This window comes from Aethalodelphis obliquidens, unplaced genomic scaffold (assembly GCF_003676395.1).
Source record: "Aethalodelphis obliquidens isolate GAN/ISIS:26980383/991018 unplaced genomic scaffold, ASM367639v1 scaffold51, whole genome shotgun sequence".
Taxonomy (NCBI): Eukaryota; Metazoa; Chordata; class Mammalia; order Artiodactyla; family Delphinidae; genus Aethalodelphis; species Aethalodelphis obliquidens.
In genome coordinates, this window is record NW_020837995.1 from 8,561,207 (window position 1) to 8,580,584 (window position 19,378).

General features: G+C 40.8%; 1 protein-coding gene and 1 long non-coding RNA gene across 6 annotated transcripts in view; one reads left to right on the plus strand and one right to left on the minus strand.

The window, feature by feature from the left end:
* LOC113608041 (uncharacterized) overlaps window positions 1–19,378 on the minus strand; it is a 542,162-nt gene that overhangs the window by 103,073 nt on the left and 419,711 nt on the right. The gene's annotated exons all lie outside the window — the stretch shown is intronic.
* Window positions 5,026–19,378, plus strand: part of RAD51 (RAD51 recombinase) — a 35,472-nt gene continuing 21,119 nt past the window's right edge. Inside the window, exons 1-4 of one of the 5 annotated variants that reach the window (XM_027083931.1) lie at window positions 5,034–5,325; window positions 8,897–9,017; window positions 9,171–9,273; window positions 13,394–13,531. In XM_027083931.1, coding sequence (XP_026939732.1) covers window positions 9,187–9,273; window positions 13,394–13,531 — 225 coding nt within the window. In that variant the 5' untranslated portion in view covers window positions 5,034–5,325; window positions 8,897–9,017; window positions 9,171–9,186. The other 4 variants (XM_027083934.1, XM_027083933.1, XM_027083929.1 and 1 more) reach the window with 4 other exon arrangements.

The window sequence follows — 19,378 nt, forward strand, 5'->3', positions numbered from 1 at the left end:
CCATTTAATAAACCCTCTATATTTTTTCCCTCTGATTCAAAATTCCTCTTTTATCATATATTAAATTTCTCTGTATATTCGTATCTATAACTGATTATGGTAGGCAGAACAATAGCCCCCCAAAGATGTCCACATCCTTTTTTTAAAAAAAATTATTTATTTATTTGGCTGCACCGGGTCTTCGTTGTGGCATGTGGGATCTTTTAGTTGTGGCATGCGGGATCTAGTTCCCTGTCCAGGGATTGAACCCGGGCCCACTGCATTGGGAGCATGGAATCGTAACAACTGGACCGCCAGGGAAGTCCCAAGATGTCCACATCCTAATTCCTGAAACCTGTGAATGTTACCTTACATGGCAGTAGGGACTTTGCAGATGTTTTGAAGGATCTTGACATGGGGAGAGTATCCTGGATTAGCTGGGTGGACCAGTGTAATCACAGGATCCTTATAAGAGGGAGTCAGGATGTCAGAGTCAGAGAAGGAGATGTGATGAGGGAAGCCAAGGTCAAAGTGATTGTTGGCTTTGAAGATGGAGGAAGGGGCCTCAAGGCAAAGAATGCAGGTGCCTCTAAAACTTGGAAAAAGCAAGGAAATAGACTCCCTCCTAGAACCTCCAGAAGGAACACAATTCTGCCAACACCTTGATTTTAGCCCAGTGAAACTCAGAATTTAGGATTTCTGACTTCCAGAATTGTAAGATAATACATCTTTCTTGTTTTAAGCCACTAAATTTGTGGTAATTTGTTACTAGCAGTGATAGGAAACTATGACACTGGGATAACTAGTCTGTGCCATTGACCTATCTTTTTAGCACAAGTACATTTTAATTATTGTAGTTTTATAATTTGTTTTAATAGCTGGTCAGTTCAGGCCCTTTTATTTCAGGATTTTCATGGCTCTTCTTGCTTTTTATTTTACCATATAAATGTGAGAACTAGCTTGTTCAGTTCCAAAATAAAAACCTTGTTGGTATTTTTACTGAGATCATGTTGTATTAAAATTAAAGATCAACTAATGGAGGACTGCTGTCTTTAAGATGTTGAGTCTTGGACTTCCCTGGTGTTCAGTGGTTAAGAATCCCCCTGCCAATGCAGGGGCCACAGGTTCAAGCCCTGCTCCTGGATGATCCCACATGCAGTGGAACAACTAAGCCTGTGTGCCACAACTACTGAGCCTGCGCTCTAAAGTCCACGAGCCACAACTACTGAGCCTGTGTGCCACAACTACTGAAGCCTGCGTGCCTAGAGCCTGTGCTCCGCAACGAGAAGCCACGGCAATGAGAAGCCCATGCACTGCAACCAAGAGTAGCCCCCACTGGCCACAACTAGAGAAAGCCCGCGCACAGCAATGAAGACCCAGTGCAGCCAAATAATTAATTAATTAAAAAAGAAAGATGTTGAGTCTTCCATTACAAGTAGATAGTATGCTTTTCTGTTTTGTGTCCTTCTTTAATATCTTTTTTTAAATTTATTTTTTAAATTTTTTTATTTTTGGCTGCGTTGGGTCTTTGTTGCTGTACACAGGCTTTCTCTGGTTGAGGCGAGCAGGGGCTACTCTTCGTTGCGGTGTGCAGCCTTCTCGTTGCAGCAGCTTCTCTTGTTGCGGAGCACAGGCTCTAGGTGCACAGGCTTCAGTAGTTGTGGCACGTGGGCTCAGTAGTTGTGGCACACGAGCTCTAGAGTACAGGGTCAGTAGTTGTGGCGCACGGGCTTAGTTTCTTCGCGGCATGTGGGATCTTCCCTGGCCAGGGCTTGAACCTGCGTCCCCTGCATTAGCAGGCAGATTCTTAACCACTGCGCCACCAAGGAAGGCCTTTCTTTAATATCTTAAAGTTTCCTTTGATGTACACTTTTCTCATTAAGTTTATTCCAAGATATTTTATATTTTTGTTACAATTTAAAACTATCATCATAAAGTCAAAACAAATTTGTACAAAAAGTTCAAACCATACACAAAAGAATGCAGATGAAGACAAAGTCATCCAAAAATCTTACTAGAGAGCATCCTTCCACATACTAGTTTCTCTTAGCCATAAAGAAGAGCAGTGTCTGTTGGGTAGGCAACCCACAGTGATTGCCACAAATCCCATTGGGATTTCTATTAGGAATTCACTGATTTGGGAGAATTTTCAACTTTATAACATTGAGCTCTTCTGCGAACATAGTTTTAGAGATCTCTCCTTGCAGGTCCTGAACATTTCTTAAAGTTTATTCCTAGACATTTATGGGTTTTGTTGCTACTTTGAATGGGATCTTTTTTTCCATTACATTATCTAGTTATTGTTAGCACTTAATAAAGCTCTGATCTTTTTATACGTAATTAGCTACACTAATGTACTCTCTTATTGTCCCTTAAACTATCCAGGCATATAATCATATCTGTAAATCTTTTCCAAGATATGCATCTTTTATTATTTGTTTTTTATCTTTTATTATTTCATTCTTTTGTTATTGCACTTAGTAGCACTTTTTGCACAATAGTAAATAATAGTGGCAATAGATAATTTTGTTCTTGATTTTAATGAAAGTGTTTCTAACATTTCATTAGCAAAGAGATGATGGCAGCTTGTCTGGGATATCTGTATCTATATATTACTGATCATGTTAAGCAAATGTCTAATTCCTTTTTACCGTTTTTTCCCCTTAATCAGGAATTTATGTTGAATTTTATTGGATATGTAGGGGAGCAAAACTTGGCACACCAAAATGTCTCTTTGGTTTGTGGGTTATTTCGAGTTGAAAACAATCAAGGCCCAATCAAGGTCAGGAAATAACTTTGACCTTCCCCCTAATTGCCTGAAACAAGTCCACTCTGTGTTCCATTGTCTCTGCATGGCCAAATAAACATTTATTTGCCAAACATTTGCTTTTCCATCTGCTTGTGAATTGCCTTCCTCTCTTTTGAAGTCCTAAACCGCTATCCTCAACATCCTCTTTTGTCCTTACTAAAGACAGTATTTAAGGTGAGGGTTTCTGCTGTTTTGAGGAGTAACTCAGGTTTCCTGGGTCACTCCCAGCTATACATGTTATTAAAATTTTGTTTGATTTTCTTGTCTTACGTCAATTTAATTCTTAGATCAGCCAGAAGAACTTAGGAGGGTAGAGGAAAATTTCTTCCTCCCTGACAGATGCTTTTCCAATATGATGAAATTAACCATTTGGTTTTTCTCCTTGACCTATTAATATAGCCAATTATAACTGACTTCCTAATATTGAATCGTCCTTGCACTACTCAAATAGATCACTTGGATGTGACATGGGGCTTCCCTTTCTGGATTTCCCTTTCTGTACTCCAGGGTGACTACACTGATGAGATCACTTTTTCTTGAGATGAATTATCAAATTTCTGCTGATTAAGTTTTGGTCTTATTAGAAGTTGCCTCCTTGAGATTTCAGATAGGTCACTTACATTGTAACTTAGGATATATTCAAAACTTTTCAATTACATATTTATAAATATTCTCATGGATTGCTAATTTAACTGTTATCAAGAAATCTATTTTGTCTCATTTCCGACTTCTTAGTGGGTTGTCTTGGACGAAAAGACATATTTGTTTAAGCAGAAAAAAATGGGAGATCACTGGAACATAGGGGTATCTCACGGACCTCAAGAGCATTAAGTGCTGCTGGGCCCCTGAGAAATTGGAAAGATCTGGAAAGCAGTCAGAATTCAAAACTGTTTTTTTCTGTATGACTCTCTCCCACTTTCTTAGTCTCTAAACTTCTTAATCTTTCTGCAGATGGGGTTTCTCTGGTTTGACATCCACACAGCCAAAGGAATTCCATTTTAATGAAAGGTCGAAGTCATGTATCTTCACTCAGCCAAGAGGGGCTGTGGGTTTGCAGGTGCTCTCAGGAGGAAAGTACGTGAAGAATAGGAGGTGAAGGTGCGTATCTCTGGTATGGAAGGCAGTTCACTATTATCCCCAGGTATCATCTATAACCACTAAGGTTGATTCTACCGCCGGAATGCTTCCTGAATCTGTTCTCTCTGTCACTGCTCTAGCTCAGGCCTTCCTCTCTTGCCTGAAATATTGCAAGGGCTTCCTAACAGTTTTTGTAGTCTTTACTCTCACTCTCCTGAAATCTATCCTTCAATGCCACAAGGTAACAGTGTGAGGATTAAATAAAAACTTTATGAATTTTAAAGCACTCCACAAATATAAAGTGGTGGGGAACAAAAAACAGGTCTAAGCACATGACTCATCAGGTTAAGAACTTTCAGTGATTTCCCCATTACCTAAAGAATAAAGGCCAAAGCTCTATAATGGTCTTAAGCCTCTTCATAGCCTGAAATAAATGTAATTTAACAGTCTCAGCACCTGTTACTGCACTTCTCCTGCCTCATCAGACAACAGTATTCCTTGACCACACTGTTAATTTCCATACCCATGCTGCTCTATCCGCTTTTAATGTTTTCATCTCCTCTTCTTCGCCCAGGAAACCCTACCCAACCTTTAAAACCGTAATCAACTTTTAACCACGATAAGATTTACATTCTCAAAATCAATGTCTCCTTCCTCTGGAGTCCCGCAGCTTTACTAATATTTCAGTCCTTTCTTCCTCTCCTCCATTAGCTCTATGTTCCAGCCTCATCCATCTACTCGAGCGTCCTCAGCTCCACCACCTACAAGGGCCTAGAAAGCCCCTGGCTCCAGAATTTGACTGAGTTGGAGTTCAAAGCAACCTGAAGGGCCAAATACCCCAGTTTAGATGCTTAAGAAACAGATCAAGAGTTCGGAAAAGCCTAGATATTATCTACAGGTGGTGAGGAGCTAAAGCTGCGTCACCCTCCCGCGGTGCATATTGGGAGATGTAGTCTCGGACCGGCCCACTACCTCTTGGGAGTTGTAGTCCCCGATCTGGTAAAGGGAAGAAGGACGCAACTTCCAAATTTTGAATTAGTCGTAAGGGAGAAAAACAAGAGGGGAACCCAAAACATCCTGCGAAGTCAAGTTCTTTCGGCCTATCTCGGCCTCACGAGTAGCCGAAGTGGCGGGGAGACGGACCCGAGAAGGGCGGGGAGACGTTACGTTGACGCAGGCGTGGCCCTGCCCAATAGGATTTGGCGGGATTTCCGAAGGCGGCAGACGGAGTGGGCGCTGCCGCCTGAGACCGCGGCCTGAAGAGAGCTGAGACGCGCCCCAGGAGCGCAGTTAGGAGCTGAAAGTCGCCTGGGTTTCGTGCAGAAGGCCGGAGCAAGGGCGTAGAGAAGTGGGGTGCAGGTGAGGGGGTCTGCAGTCCGTCCGGGGTCGGGCGCGCGCGGGTCCGGCGGACTGTAGTCGGAGCGCGCAGCCCGCCCGGGCGAGTTACGCTGCAGGCTGAGGTGAGTGTGAGGCGCAGACCTGGCCCCTTCCCACCGCGTAAGCCGGACCCGAACCCGTACCCGGACCCAGACTTGGGCCCCAGCTCCCTTAGCGGGCTTAGGGGCCCCTCCATGCCAAGTAAAAAACTCGGATATGGCGGGGCGGGGCGGAGCAGGGTTGTGCCCGGGCTAGTCCGACCCTCGGAGCTCATTGTGGCGAAAATAGAAGCGCATTCTAGAGCTGGGAGGAACCTTACTGGCCTTCACTTGCAACATCCACTTTATGGGCGTGGGCGAGGAAGCCCAAGATCCAGAGAGGTGTAGTGACTTAAAAGTCACAGCTCTTATGCCAGAGCCGGATTTCTGGTGAGTGCCCTTTCCGTTACACAAAGTTTGGCTTACAGAGTTCCCAGCTCCAGTTGCCAGTAAGGTATTTGCGTTTTTTAATGCGGAAGACCGTTCAAGTGATGTCTAGGGAATGATCTCTAGTGAGATTTGTTGTTTTTTCTTAAACTTCTGAAGTGAAGTGTAGTATACAAATAGAAAAATGCACAGATCAAAAGTGTTTACAGCTCCATGAATCATTACAAAATGAATATATCTGTGTAATCACCACTCAGGTCAAGAAATAGAATGCTGTCAGCACCCAAGAAGCCTCCCTTGTGCCCCCTTCTCTAATACTCTCCCTTTTCCCCAGAGGTAACCACAGTGTTGACTACTAACACCATTGTCTAATTTTGCCCGTTGTTGAATTTTGTATATAGGAAGACTATATATTTGTGTCTGCCTTTGCTCAACATTTTGTCTGCAGGTTTGTAAATGTCTTTGCATTTAACAGTTCTTTCTTGTTCCTATGTTGTATTCCTTATTCATTATACCGGTGGCGGATATCGGGATTGTTTCTAGTTTTAACTTGTATGAGAAAGGCTGCTGAGAAAGAATATTCCTGCATACATTTTGGTGCACACGTGTATGCTTTTCACTGGGTTAATTTCACAGAGTAGTGAAATTCCTGGGTCATAGCATTTGCCTATCTTCACCTTCCATATTTAATACCAGTTTTCTAAAGTTGTCCAATTTACACTCAAACCAGCAGTGAACGAGTGTTTAGTTGTTCCACACGTTTGCTAATACTTAGTATTGTCGGTCTTTTAAATTTTAGCTATTACCTTGTTGGTTTGTTTTTTTTAAATTATTTATTTATTTTTGGCTGTGTTTGGTCTGTGTTTCTGCACGAGGGCTTTCTCTAGTTGCAGCAAGCGGGGTGGGGGTGGGCACTCTTCATCGCGGTGGGCGGGCCTCTCACTATCGCGGCCTCTCTTGTTGCGGAGCACAAGCTCCAGATGCGCAGGCTTAGTAGTTGTGGCTCACGGGCCTAGTTGTTCCGAGGCATGCGGGATCTTCCCAGACCAGGGCTCGAACCCTTGTCCCCTGTACTGGCAGGCAGACTCTGAACCACTGCGCCACCAGGGAAGCCCTACCTTGTGGTTTTAATTTTAATTTTCCTGATCATTAATGAAGTTGAGCATTTGTTGATATGTTTATTAGCCATTTAGGTATCTTCTGTTATGCAGTGCTTGGTCAAATCTCTTGCCTATTTTTCTATTGGGTTGTCTGTCTGTTTTGCTGATTTGAAGGAATTCTTTGTATATTCTGGTTACCAGTTATATATGTGGTAAATATTTTCTCCCCTCACTATCATTTGACTTCATTCTCACAGTGGTGACTTTTGATGAATAGAAGTTCTAAATTTAAATACAGTCTAGTTTTTCAGTCTTTTGCTTTTTGGTTATTGCTATATGAATACAGTTCAAGCCATCTTTTTCATAAATTATGAAGGAAGACACTTAAATTTAAGCTGCATTCAGGTGATTCTGATATTTGGAATTATCATAAACTCACATTATGCTAAACATGCCATCTAAGAGCTACACCTGAACCAATCAAGAACAAATGGTTATCTTCTGTCAAGTCTCTAAGAATGATTTCTTTTTTTTTTCCCTGTTAATTTTATTTATTTATTTTTGGCTGCATTGGGTCTTTGTTGTCGCGCACAGCCTTTCTCTAGTTGTGGTGAGCGGGGGCTACTCTTCATTGTAGTGCGTGGGCTTCTCACTGTTGTGGCTTCTCGTTGCGGAGCACGGGCTCTAGGTGCGCAGGCTTCAGTAGTTGTGGCACACGTGCTTCGTTGCTCTGTGGCATGTGGGATCTTCCCAGACTAGGACTCGAACCCGTGTTCACTGCATTGGCAGGCGGATTCTTAACCACTGTGCCACCCGGGAAGCCCTTATCTGTTGTCTTTTTTTTTTTTTTTTTGCGATACGCGGGCCTCTCACTGTTGTGGCCTCTCCATTACGGAGCACAGGCTCCGGACGCGCAGGCTCAGCGGCCATGGCTCACGGGCCCAGCCTCTCCGCGGCATGTGGGATCTTCCCGGACCCGGGCACGAACCCATGTCCCCTGCATCGGCAGGCAGACTCTCAACCACTGTGCCACCGGGGAAGCCCATCTGTTGTCTTTTGAGTTAAATTTATCTTGCTTGTTAAATTGTCCAGATTTAAGTACATTTATTCTTGTGGCCATCAAAACTTGTTTGCTTTTACTAATACCTCATAATAGAAATCTTTTTGTTCTTCATTCTTTTCAACCTGAGCAGTCATAACTCTATCAAAATAATCTGACTTTGGTATAGGCCTTATATTTATATGGAAGATTTCAAACTGAGCAAGGTAATTCCATGTTATTTATTCATTTGTGCATTCAGTGAGGTCTGGAATTGATTAAAATGGTGATCTTTATGGGACTTCCCTGGTGGTCCAGTGGTTAAGACTCCGCAATTTTAATGCAGGGAGTGCGGGTTCGATCCCTCATTGGGGAACTAAGATCCCACATGCCGCACAGCCCCCTCCTCAAAAAAACGGTGATCTTTAAATTTCATACACTTCTATTAGAAGCAAACTGTGTGACTGCAAGCCGTCCTTGCCTAAGGTGGGGCTACTTCTCTCATCTCAGTCCATTGTTTCTCTATCAGGAATGGAGGCTTATGGCAATTATTCTGTACCTTTGTTTCACTCCTGTCCCACCACCACAAAACCCTGCTTTCTGGAAGGGAACAATGGAACTGAAACAGTTTAACCTTTCATCGATTTTTTTTTTTTTTTTAAAGTAGAGTTCTGGAAAGTCTGCATTCACTTGCCAAATATTTACCAAACACCTAAGATGTACCTAAGATTTATCATGTATCATGAGGTGTATACAAATAAATGAGACTTGGCCCCTATCCTTAAGGAATATAAAGCAGGGGAACAGAGGGATATAGTTGATCTAGTTAAGCTGTTCGTCTCTTTTTTTTTTTTTAATTTTATTTTTTGGCTGCGTTGGGTCTTCGTTGCTGCACGCGGGCTTCTCTTGTGCGGAGCGCAGGCTTCTCTTGTTGCGGAGCACGGGCTCTAGGTGTGTGGCCTTCAGTAGTTGCGGCGTGCGGGCTCTAGGGCACCCAGGCTACAGTAGTTGTGGTGACAGACTTAGTTGCTCCTCGGCGTGTGGGATGTTCCCGGACCAGGGATGGAACCTGTGTCCTCTGCATTGGCAGGCGGATTCTTAACCACTGCACCACCAGGGGAGTCCAAGCTGTTCTACTTTATAGAAGCAAGATAGTGCTGGCTCCTCCTAAAGTCTTTCTGATACAGCTATCTAGGTGGAAGAGAAGGCTGGTGAGAGATTTTTTTTCTTTTTCCTGCCATGGGTATGTCAGTGATTAAGCCAAAAGCCTAGCAAGTAATTCTTAAAGAGATTTATTGTAAAACTATGTTTGCAGCTCTGTACTTTCTCTAGTGTTCTTCCTGATGGCCATCTGTACTTTTCAGTATTGAACACTAAGTAATGGCTATGCAGATGCAGCTTGAAGCAAATGCAGATACTTCAGTGGAAGAAGAGAGCTTTGGCCCACAACCTATTTCTCGATTAGAGGTATGTGCTTGGTTGCTAATTTTAGAATTATAATGCTGGACAAGATTGTTCTACCTATTGGGAGAAATCACAACCTTTACATAAACCATTGGTTTACTACCTAAGGTCAAAATCCAAATTAGAGTTTTCAGGAGGGTTGTCAAGGATTCTGTGGAAAGGCTTAAGACAGTTGCTAAACACATCTGGCCAGATCTCTTTTTTTGTCAAGAATTCTTCTACTACATTATCATTTTTCTTTCTTAGAGCTGTATGTCAGAAACTAAGAAGCCCTATGATCCCATGGTAGAGTCTCTGCTATTTGTACTAAGTATGAAATTACTGTCCAGGGAATTACAATGGCCTGGGCCAGCTATGCAGGAAGGGGAGAGGAACAATGTCTCTCCACTGACCTCGATCTGTGCTGAAGTTACTAGGAAGACAGCTGTCATAGGCAGAGAGAAGGGCTTGGGGTTACGTTGTGAGAGTTCAAGACTCTGCACAAGAACATCAAGCACCAGAGCTGGGGCCTTGCACTATTTCTGTGCATTGTACAGAGGCCCCAGAGTGAGTGCAGTTGACTTGGGCTGAAAGAAGCCGGATAAAAAGCTGAGAAAGCCTTCATTCTTCTGTCTCTTTATGCATATTCCTCCCGTTGCCCCCTAAGCTTCCACTCTCTGGAAGTTACTTAAACGGGTTTGTGATAAACATTGGAAAATTCAGAGTCATAACTTTTGGTTTCAGTGAGCATCCTTATACCCACACATATGTATTGCTTTTTGCTTAAATATTAATAACAGACAGGTTTCTATGGGCAGGTACTATTCTCTCCCCTCTCCCAAACCTTCCCTGACCCCCAGATACATACACATCCCCCTAATAATTCATGCTGTCCTAGAAGTCATGGTTTTGGTGGCTAATAAAAATCAAAGCTGACTTTGTATATAGGGAGAAAGAAGTGCCTTTGGGTGGTTTGTTTTTGAGAAGTGGTATATAAATCCCTGACCAAAAGTAGTTTTCTCCATCTTTACTATCAATTGTTAAAACAGAGCTTTCCAGTGATTGTGCTACAAAAAGGTTATGCTAAGATATGCTTCCCTTAGCTCTGGGGCAGTGTTAGCTGTTTATCCTAGCTTAGTGTAAAACATATTTTTTTATGTGTGCTTGATGTGGAAAACATTGGGAAATGTTTAAAGTGGGCTTTTAGGGCCCAGGGTCTCAAAGTTCATTTAGAATCCTAGTCATAAAAGGTTTAGAGTTACAGGTTTAATCCAATTCATGACAAGAGTCTATTTTAATATACATAGTGCTAGTTTAAAACTACTGGTTTTGCTCTCCAGAAAGTGGGCATAGAGGGAACCTACCTCAACATAATAAAGGCCATATACGACAAACCCACAGCAAACATCATTCTCAGTGGTGAAAAACTGAAAGCATTTCCTCTAAGATCAGGAACAAGACAAGGATGTCCGCTCTTGCCACTATTATTCAACATAGTTTTGGAAGTCCTAGCCACGGCAGTCAGAGGAGAAAAAGAAATAAAAGGAATACAAATTGGAAAAGAAGAAGTAAAACTGTCACTGTTTGCAGGTGACATGATACTATACATAGAGAATCCTAAAGATGCCACCAGAAAACTACTAGAGCTAATCAATGAATTTGGTAAAGTTGCAGGATACAAAATTTATGCACAGAAATCTCTTGCGTTCCTATACACTAACAATGAAAGATTAGAAAGAGAAATTAAGGAAACAATCCCATTCACTATTGCAACATAAAGAATAAAATACCTAGGAATAAACCTACCTAAGGAGGTAAGACCTCTACTCAGAAAACTATAAGACACTGATGAAAGAAATCAAGGATGACACAAACAGATTGAGAGACATACCATGTTCTTGGATTGTAAGAATCAATATTGTGAAAATGACTATACTACCCAAAGTAATCTACAGATTCAATGCAATCCCTATCAAATTACCAATGACATTTTTTACAGAACTAGAACAAAAAAATCTTAAAATTTGTATGGAGACACAAAAGACCCCGAATAGCCAAAGCAGTCTTGAGGGAAAAAAACAGAGCTGGAAGAATCAGACTCCCTGACTTCATACTATACTACAAAGCTACAGTAATCAAGACACTATGGTACTGGCACAAAAACAGAAATATAGATCAATGGAACAGGATAGAAAGCTCAGAGATAAACCCCTGCACCTGTGGTCAACTAATCTATGACAAACGAGGCAAGGATATACAGTGGAGGAAAGACAGTCTCTTCAATAAGTGGTGCTGGGAAAAGTGGACAGCTACATGTAGAAGAATGAAATAAGAACACTCCCTAACACCATACACAAAAATAAACTCAAAATGGATTAGAGACCTAAATATAAGACAGGACACTGTAAAAAACTCTTAGAGGAAAACATAGGAAGAACACTCTGACATAAATCACAGCAAGATCTTTTTTGATCCACCTCCTAGAGTAATGGAAATAAAAACAACAAATGGGACCTAATGAAACTTAAAAGCTTTTGCAAAGCAAAAGAAGCTACAAACAAGATGAAAAGACAACCCTCAAAATGGGAGAAAATATTTGCAAACGAATCAACGGACAAAGGATTAATCTTTAAAATATATAAACAGCTCATGCAGCTCAATATTAAAAAAAAACAACCCAATCCAAAAATGGGCAGAAGACCTAAATAGACATTTCTCCAAAGAAGACATACAGATGGCCAAGAAGCACATGAAAAGCTGCTCAACATCACTAATTATTAGAAAAATGCAAATCAAAACTACAATGAGGTATCACCTCACACTGGTGAGAATAGGCATCATCAGAAAATTTACAAACAACAAATGCTGGAGAGGGTGTGGAGAAAAGGGAACCCTCTTGCACTGTTGGTGGGAATGTAAATTGATACAGCCACTATGGAGAACAGTATGGAGGTTCCTTAAAAAAGTAAGAATAGAATTACCATATGACCCAGCAATCCCACTGCTGGGCATATACCCAGAGAAAACCATAATTCAAAAAGACACATGCACCCCAAAGTTCATTGCAGCAGTATTTACAATAGCCAGGTCATGGAAGCACCCTAAATGCCCATCGACAGATGAATGGATAAGGAAGATGTGGCGGCTTCCCTGGTGGTACAGTGGTTAGGAATCCTCCTGCCAATGCAGGGGACACGGATTCGAGCCCTGGTCCGGGAAGATCCCACATGCCACGGAGCAGCTGAGCCCATGCACCACAACTGAGCCTGCCCTCTAGAGTCCACGAGCCACAACTACTGAGCCCGTGTGCCTAGAACCCGTGCTCCACAACAAGAGAAGCCACTGCAATGAGGAGCCTGTGCACCACAACGAAGAGTAGCCCCCGCTCGCCACAACCAGAGAAAAGCCCATGCACAGCAATGAAGACCCAATGCAGCCAAAGATAAAATTAAAAGAATTTTTTTTAATTTAAAAAGATGGGGCTTCCCTAGTGGCGCAGTGGTTGAGAGTCCGCCTGCCGATGCAGGGGACACGGGTTCGTGCCCCGGTCCGGGAAGATCCCACATGCCGCGGAGCGGCTGGGCCCGTGAGCCATGGCCGCTGAGCCTGCGCGTCCGGAGCCTGTGCTCCGCAACAGGAGAGGCCACAACAGGGAGAGACCCACGTACCGCAAAAAAAAAAAAAAAAAAAAAAAAAGATGTGGTACATATATACAATGGAATATTACTCAGCCATAAAAAGGAATGAAATTGGGTTATTTGTAGAGACATGGATGGATCCTAGAGACTGTCATACAGGTGTAGAGAACAAACATGGACACCAAGGGGGGAAAGTGGTGGTGGTGGTGGGATGAATTGGGAGATTGGGATTGGCATATATACACTAATATGTATAAAATGGATAACTAATAAGAACCTGCTGTATAAAAAATAAATAAAATTCAAAAAAAACCCCACTGGTTTTGATAATGAATAGGTTGATAATTTGTTATTAAATGCCTCAAATTTTAGGTCATACTTTTCAAAGCTTTTGTGTATAATATCACAGTTAAAAAGAGCTCTGTGAAGTAGGTAGGACAAATAACCACATTAGACAGATGAGGGAATCAAAGCTTAAATTTATCCACAGTTTTCTTCACTTGCAGCAATGTGGCATACATGCCAATGATGTGAAGAAATTGGAAGAAGCTGGATTCCATACTGTGGAGGCTGTTGCCTATGCACCAAAGAAGGAGCTAATAAATATTAAGGGGATTAGTGAAGCCAAAGCTGATAAAATTCTGGTAAGTACTGTTTGTGTGACCGAGGGAGGCAGTAGTGGTACGAAAGGGTGTACAGTGAAAGGCTACAGTCTTCCTCCTTCCACCCCTCCTGTGTCACCCTCTTCCCCTTTCCAGAAGTGACTGCATTACCAGATGATTATCTTTGTATGTGCCTCCTTGCCTAAATTGGGATTTTTCTTAGGGAATTGCAGTATCACAGGTTATGACATAAATAATACTAATTTGACTACCAGTTTGCACTCCCACCAGCAGTGAGTGGTATGTACCTTATCGTTCTGGATATTATGATTTCATGCCTTAGAAATACACTCATTAGTATGCAGCCACAAAAAATAGTTTCAAAGAATATCCATTGACATAGGAAAATATTACTGATATAAGAAAGCAGGTTAACAAAACATGTTTGTGTGCATATATGTTTTTGTTTTTAAAAAAATGTGTGTTTTTATATATGTATAGCACATACACTGGGGATAGATACACTAAAATATTAACATTGTTTCTGGATGGTGAGAATGTGAGCAGTTTTTATTTTTGCCTCAATTTTCTGAAGTTTCTACCGTTTCTATGATAAACATGTATTAATTTAAATAGAAAAGCTGTTTTTATTGCTTGAATATTAAAGTCATGTTAATTAGGCTCTCAGGGTATATAATCTGTTAGTCAACTAGTCATAAGCAAGATTCTTTAATAATAAGGAAAAATGTGATTATGAATCATACGCTTGTTTTTTTTAACCTAAATAAATGACATAAAAGTGATTTCACTGGCTTAACCTAAATGAGGTAGTAACTTAATAACCCTTTATATTATATAGCACTTTAACTTTTTTAAACTTTTTTTAATTGAATTTTTATTTTATATTGGCGTATAGTTGATTTATAGTGCTGTGTTTCAGGTGTACAGCTAAGTGATTCATATACATATATCCACTCTTTTTCATATTCTTTTTCCATATAGGTTATTATAGAATATTGAGTAGAGTTCCCTTATAGCACTTTAACTTTGAAATCCCATCCCTTTCATATATACAGTATTCTCACTTAGCCTCATAATGACACTGGGAAAGACAGGACCAGTATTATCTCTGTCTTACAGATAAGGAAACTTAGGCACAGTGATTCAATTATTTATCCAAAGTCATGCAGTTAGTCACAGAACTAAGACTAGAATCCAATTATTTTCATCCTGATATACTGTGATCCTTTCTCATTTCCCTCCAAAGTCTTACAGCTACTATTCATTTTTCTTGCTTCATATATTCCTTTAGCATTCATACCCTGTGATTACATTTTATTTTATGCACTTATCCTTTGGTATTTACAGGCTATACCTTGGAGATAATAGCAGGTTAGGTTCCAGACCACCATAATAAAGCAAATATTGCAGTAAAGTGCCACGAACTTTGTTGTTTCCCAGTGCATATAAGTTGTGTTTATACTGTTCTGTAGTCTATTAAGTATACAATAGTATTACGTCTACAAAAACAATGTACATACCTTAATTTAAAAATACTTCATTACTAGAAAATGCTAACCATCATCTGAGCTTTCAGTGATTTGTAGTCTTTTTGCTGGTGAGGGTCTTGCCTCCATGTCAGTGGCTGCTGACTGATCCGGGTGGTGGTTGCTGAAGGCTGGGGGTGCTGCAGCAGTTTCTTAAAACAAGACAACAGTGAAGTTTGCCACGTATATTGACTCTTCCTTTCATGAATGATTTCTCTGTAATATGCAGTGCTATTTGATAGCATTTTACCCACGTAGAAATTTTTCCAAAATTGGTAATCAATCCTCTCAGACCCTGGCACTGCTTTATCAACCAAGTTTATGTCATGTTCTAAATCTTTTGTTGTCATTTCACCAGGGTCTTCACAGCATCTTTACCAGGAGTAGATTCTATCTTAAGAAACCTCTCTTTTTATCCATAAGAAGAAACTCCTCATCCATGAAAGTTTTATCATGACACTACAGCATTTCAGCCACACCTTCAAGCTCTACTTCTCATTCTTTTGTTACCAACCAGGGTTCTTGGCCTTCTTAATCAATGGAAATTGATCAGAGGCCAGACAAGAAATTCAGGCAAGGCTTTATTGGGGCCCCTGCTGCAGCAGGGGGGAGCGAGAACAAACAACAGCCTCCTTTGCTTGCTCGCTCCCTGAGTGGGGGTGAGCTTGTTCTTTACGTGGGGTGAGGGTAGGGGTGTGTCCAGGCGTCGGGCTGGAGGGGTGGCTTAGGTGGTTTGCCCATCCCTTAGTCCGTGTTTCGTGTAGGGTGCATGGCAGTACCCTCCTTTTGCTCCAGGCTCTTCAAAAGTGACAGTTGGGTTTTTTGGTCTCTTTGTATGTTTTGTCCAGAATTTGCCCTAATTGTGCATGCAGACAGTTATTTTTTGTCCCATACAGTTTCTTTGTATTTTGTTGCTCAAGGAGAGGTGTGTCCAGGTGCAAGCATTGCAGCACTGCAGCAAAGGGTCCCAGGTCCCAGCCTGTCTCACTTGTTTTTTCCACCACATCTGTATTTACTTCCTCTGTTGAAGTCTTGAACCTGTTAGAGTCACCATGAGGGTAAGAATCAACTTCTTCGAGACTTCTGTTTAATGATATTTTGATCTTTTCCCATGAACCACGAATGTTGTTGTTGTTTATATATATACTTTTTTTTTTTAACGAATGTTCATAATGGCATCTAGAATAGTGAATCCTTTTCAAAAGGTTTTCAGCTGACTGCCCAGATCCATCAGAGGAATCACTATCTATGGCTACTATAGCCTTACAAGGTGTATTTCTTAAATAGTAAGACTTGAAAGGTGAAATTACTCCTTGATCCACAGGGTGCAGAATGGATGTTGTGTTAGCAGGCATGAAAACAACATTAAATCTCATTGTACATCTCCATCAGAGCTCTTGGGTGACCTGGTACATTGTCAATGAGCAATAAAATTTGAAAGGAATCTTTTTTCTAAGCAGTAGGTCTCAAAGTGGGTTTAAGATATTCAGTAAACCATGTTGTAAACTGATGTGCCATCATCCAGACTTTGTCATTGCATTTATAGAGCACAAGCAGAATAGATTTAGCATAATTCTTAAGGGCCCTAGGATTTTCAGAATGGTAAATGAACATTGGCTTCAACTTAAAGTCACCAACGGCATTAGCCCCTAAAATGAGAGTCAACTGGTCCATTGAAACTTTGAAGCCAGGCATTGACTTCTCTTCTGTAGCTGTGAAAGTCCTCAATGGCTTCTTCCAATATAAGACCATTTCGTCTACATTGAAAGTCTGTTGTTTAGGGTAGCCAGATTCATTCATTATCTTAGCTAGATCTTGTGGATAACTTGCTGCAGCTTCTACGTCAGCACTTGCTGCTTCACCTTGCTCTTGAATGTTATGGAGATGGCTTCTTTCCTTAAACCTTATGAACCAACCTCTGCTAGCTTCACACTTCTCTTCTGCGGCTTCCTCACCTCCCTCAGCCTTCACTGAGTTGAAGAGAGTAGGGCCTTGCTCTGGATTAGGCTTTGGCTAAAGGGAATGTTGTGGCTGCTTTGATCTTCTACCCAAACTACTAAAATTTTTTCCATGTCAGCAGTAACGCTGTTTCTCTTTCTTATCATTCATGTGTTCACTGGAGTAGCACTTTTAATTTCCTGCAAGAACTTCCTTTGCATTCACAACTTGGCTAACAGTTTGGCACAAGATGCCTCGCTTTCGGCCTATTTCAGCTTTCGACATGCCTTCCTCACCAAGCTTAATCATTTCTAGTTTTTTATTTAAAGTGAGAGATGTGCAGCTTCACTCCTTTCCTCCTCTAACTTCACTTAGAGGCAGCTGTAGGGTTATTAATTGGCCTAATTTCAATATTGTTGTGTCTCAAGGAATAGGGAGGCCTGAGGAGAGGGAGAGATGGGGGAATTGCCAGTGGGTGGAGCAGTCAGAACACACAAAACATTTATCAATTAAGTTCAGTCTTATATAGGCGTGGTTTTTGGCAGCCCAAAACAATTATAGTAACATCAAAGACCACTGACCACAGATCACCATTACAAATGTAATAATAATGAAAAAGTTTGAAACACTGAGAATTACCAAAATGTGACACAGAGACATGAAGAGAGCAAATGCTTTTGGAAAAATGGTGCATATAGACTTGCTCAACACAGGGTTGCCACAAACCTTCAATTTGTAAAACGCAATTATCTGTGAAGCACAATAAAATGAAGGGCAATAAAATGAAGTACGCTTGTATGTTGTTACAGAGTTTATCTTTACTCTTGGAGTTTTCTGTAGTGCAAAGCAAGTATTTAATTTATAAAATTATATATTTATAATTTGTGTTGACTATTGTTATACAGAATTTTCTATAAAAAATAATCTTCACACGCTAAAGAATCTTCAAAAAATGCATCCTACAGCTTCAGTACATGTAGTTCTGCCACATAACCTAGTCAGATGGACAATATCTGAGATTTATTTAATATCTCATATAATAATATATATACAACCCAGTAAATTCTGTTTTATTGTGTATTATACTAAGAGCTTTGATTTTTTTTTTTTTTTGTGGTATGCGGGCCTCTCACTGCTGTGACCTCTCCCGTTGCGGAGCACAGGCTCCGGACGCGCAGGCTCAGCGGCCATGGCTTACGGGCCCAGCCACTCCGCGGCATGTGGGATCTTCCCAGACCGGGGCACGAACCCGTGCCCCCTGCATCGGCAGGCGGACTCTCAACCACTGCACCACCAGGGAAGCCCTGAGCTTTGAATTTTTAAGCACTGTTATTTTATAGTATTAATTCAGTGGGCTCAAAAATTATAAGTAATTCTTAATTTAAACCCTTTAAGATGTTGCCATCCCTGAAGTATGAAGTTGTCATTTATTGGATTGCTCAAATAAATGAATTTGTTGAAGTTGTGACTTAATTGAATAAGTAAGAATTCTGAATACCTAATACCTCTTTGAAAGATTGTGATATTAAGCCAGTAGGTGTCCCTAAAGTCTATATGTTGTTGATTTCTGGGCATCTGTTTTTGTGACTGAACAGATCCTGACCTTTGCTTATGCCTTGTCAGACATAAAAAACTCCTTGTCAGACATTGAAAACTCCTACAGATTTAAGACAGATGAAAGCAAGCTTATATAAACAAAAGAATAGAAGTCAAGTTCTGCCAGATTAGGCAGTTGGCACGGTTTTTACTTCAAATTTCACTTTGGTTATAATCTGTTCCTTTAAGAGCTCATAGACTAGAAAATGTCGAGCTTAAAATGACAAGAAGAGAAAACATCTCCTATGAGTTTGGTTTTTCTCCTTCACATTTTTGATTAAAATTTTTGAACTTACTGGGAAATTGAAAGAATGTTACAATGAACACTTATTTATCCACCACCTAGACACTGCTATTGACATTTTAATATACTTATTTATCTCTCTATCCAGCCATCAGTCCATCTGGGATTTTTTTTATGCTTTTCGAAGACAGTTGTAGATGTCAGTACACTTCCCCCTAAATATTTTAGCATATATTAACTAGAGTTAAATATTGGTTTATAGTTCTTATCCCCTCTCTTTAGTATTTTTATTTTCTAATTTTCATTCATCCTGAAGATTAGTAAAAGTTATAGGAATAAAGAAGGAAAGAAAATTCTCAAAGAAATAATACAAGATTTCCCAGAGCTAAAGGGAAGCAGAAGTCTAAGGCCCCACAGAGTGTCAAAGATGCACACCTAGACTCCTCAGTGTGAAATTTTCAGTATACCAATTATAAGGAGAAGATTCTGAAAGATTTCAGAGAGAAAAATGTAAGTGACCTCTAAAGGAACAAAAATCAAAAAGATAGCACATTTCTTATTAGA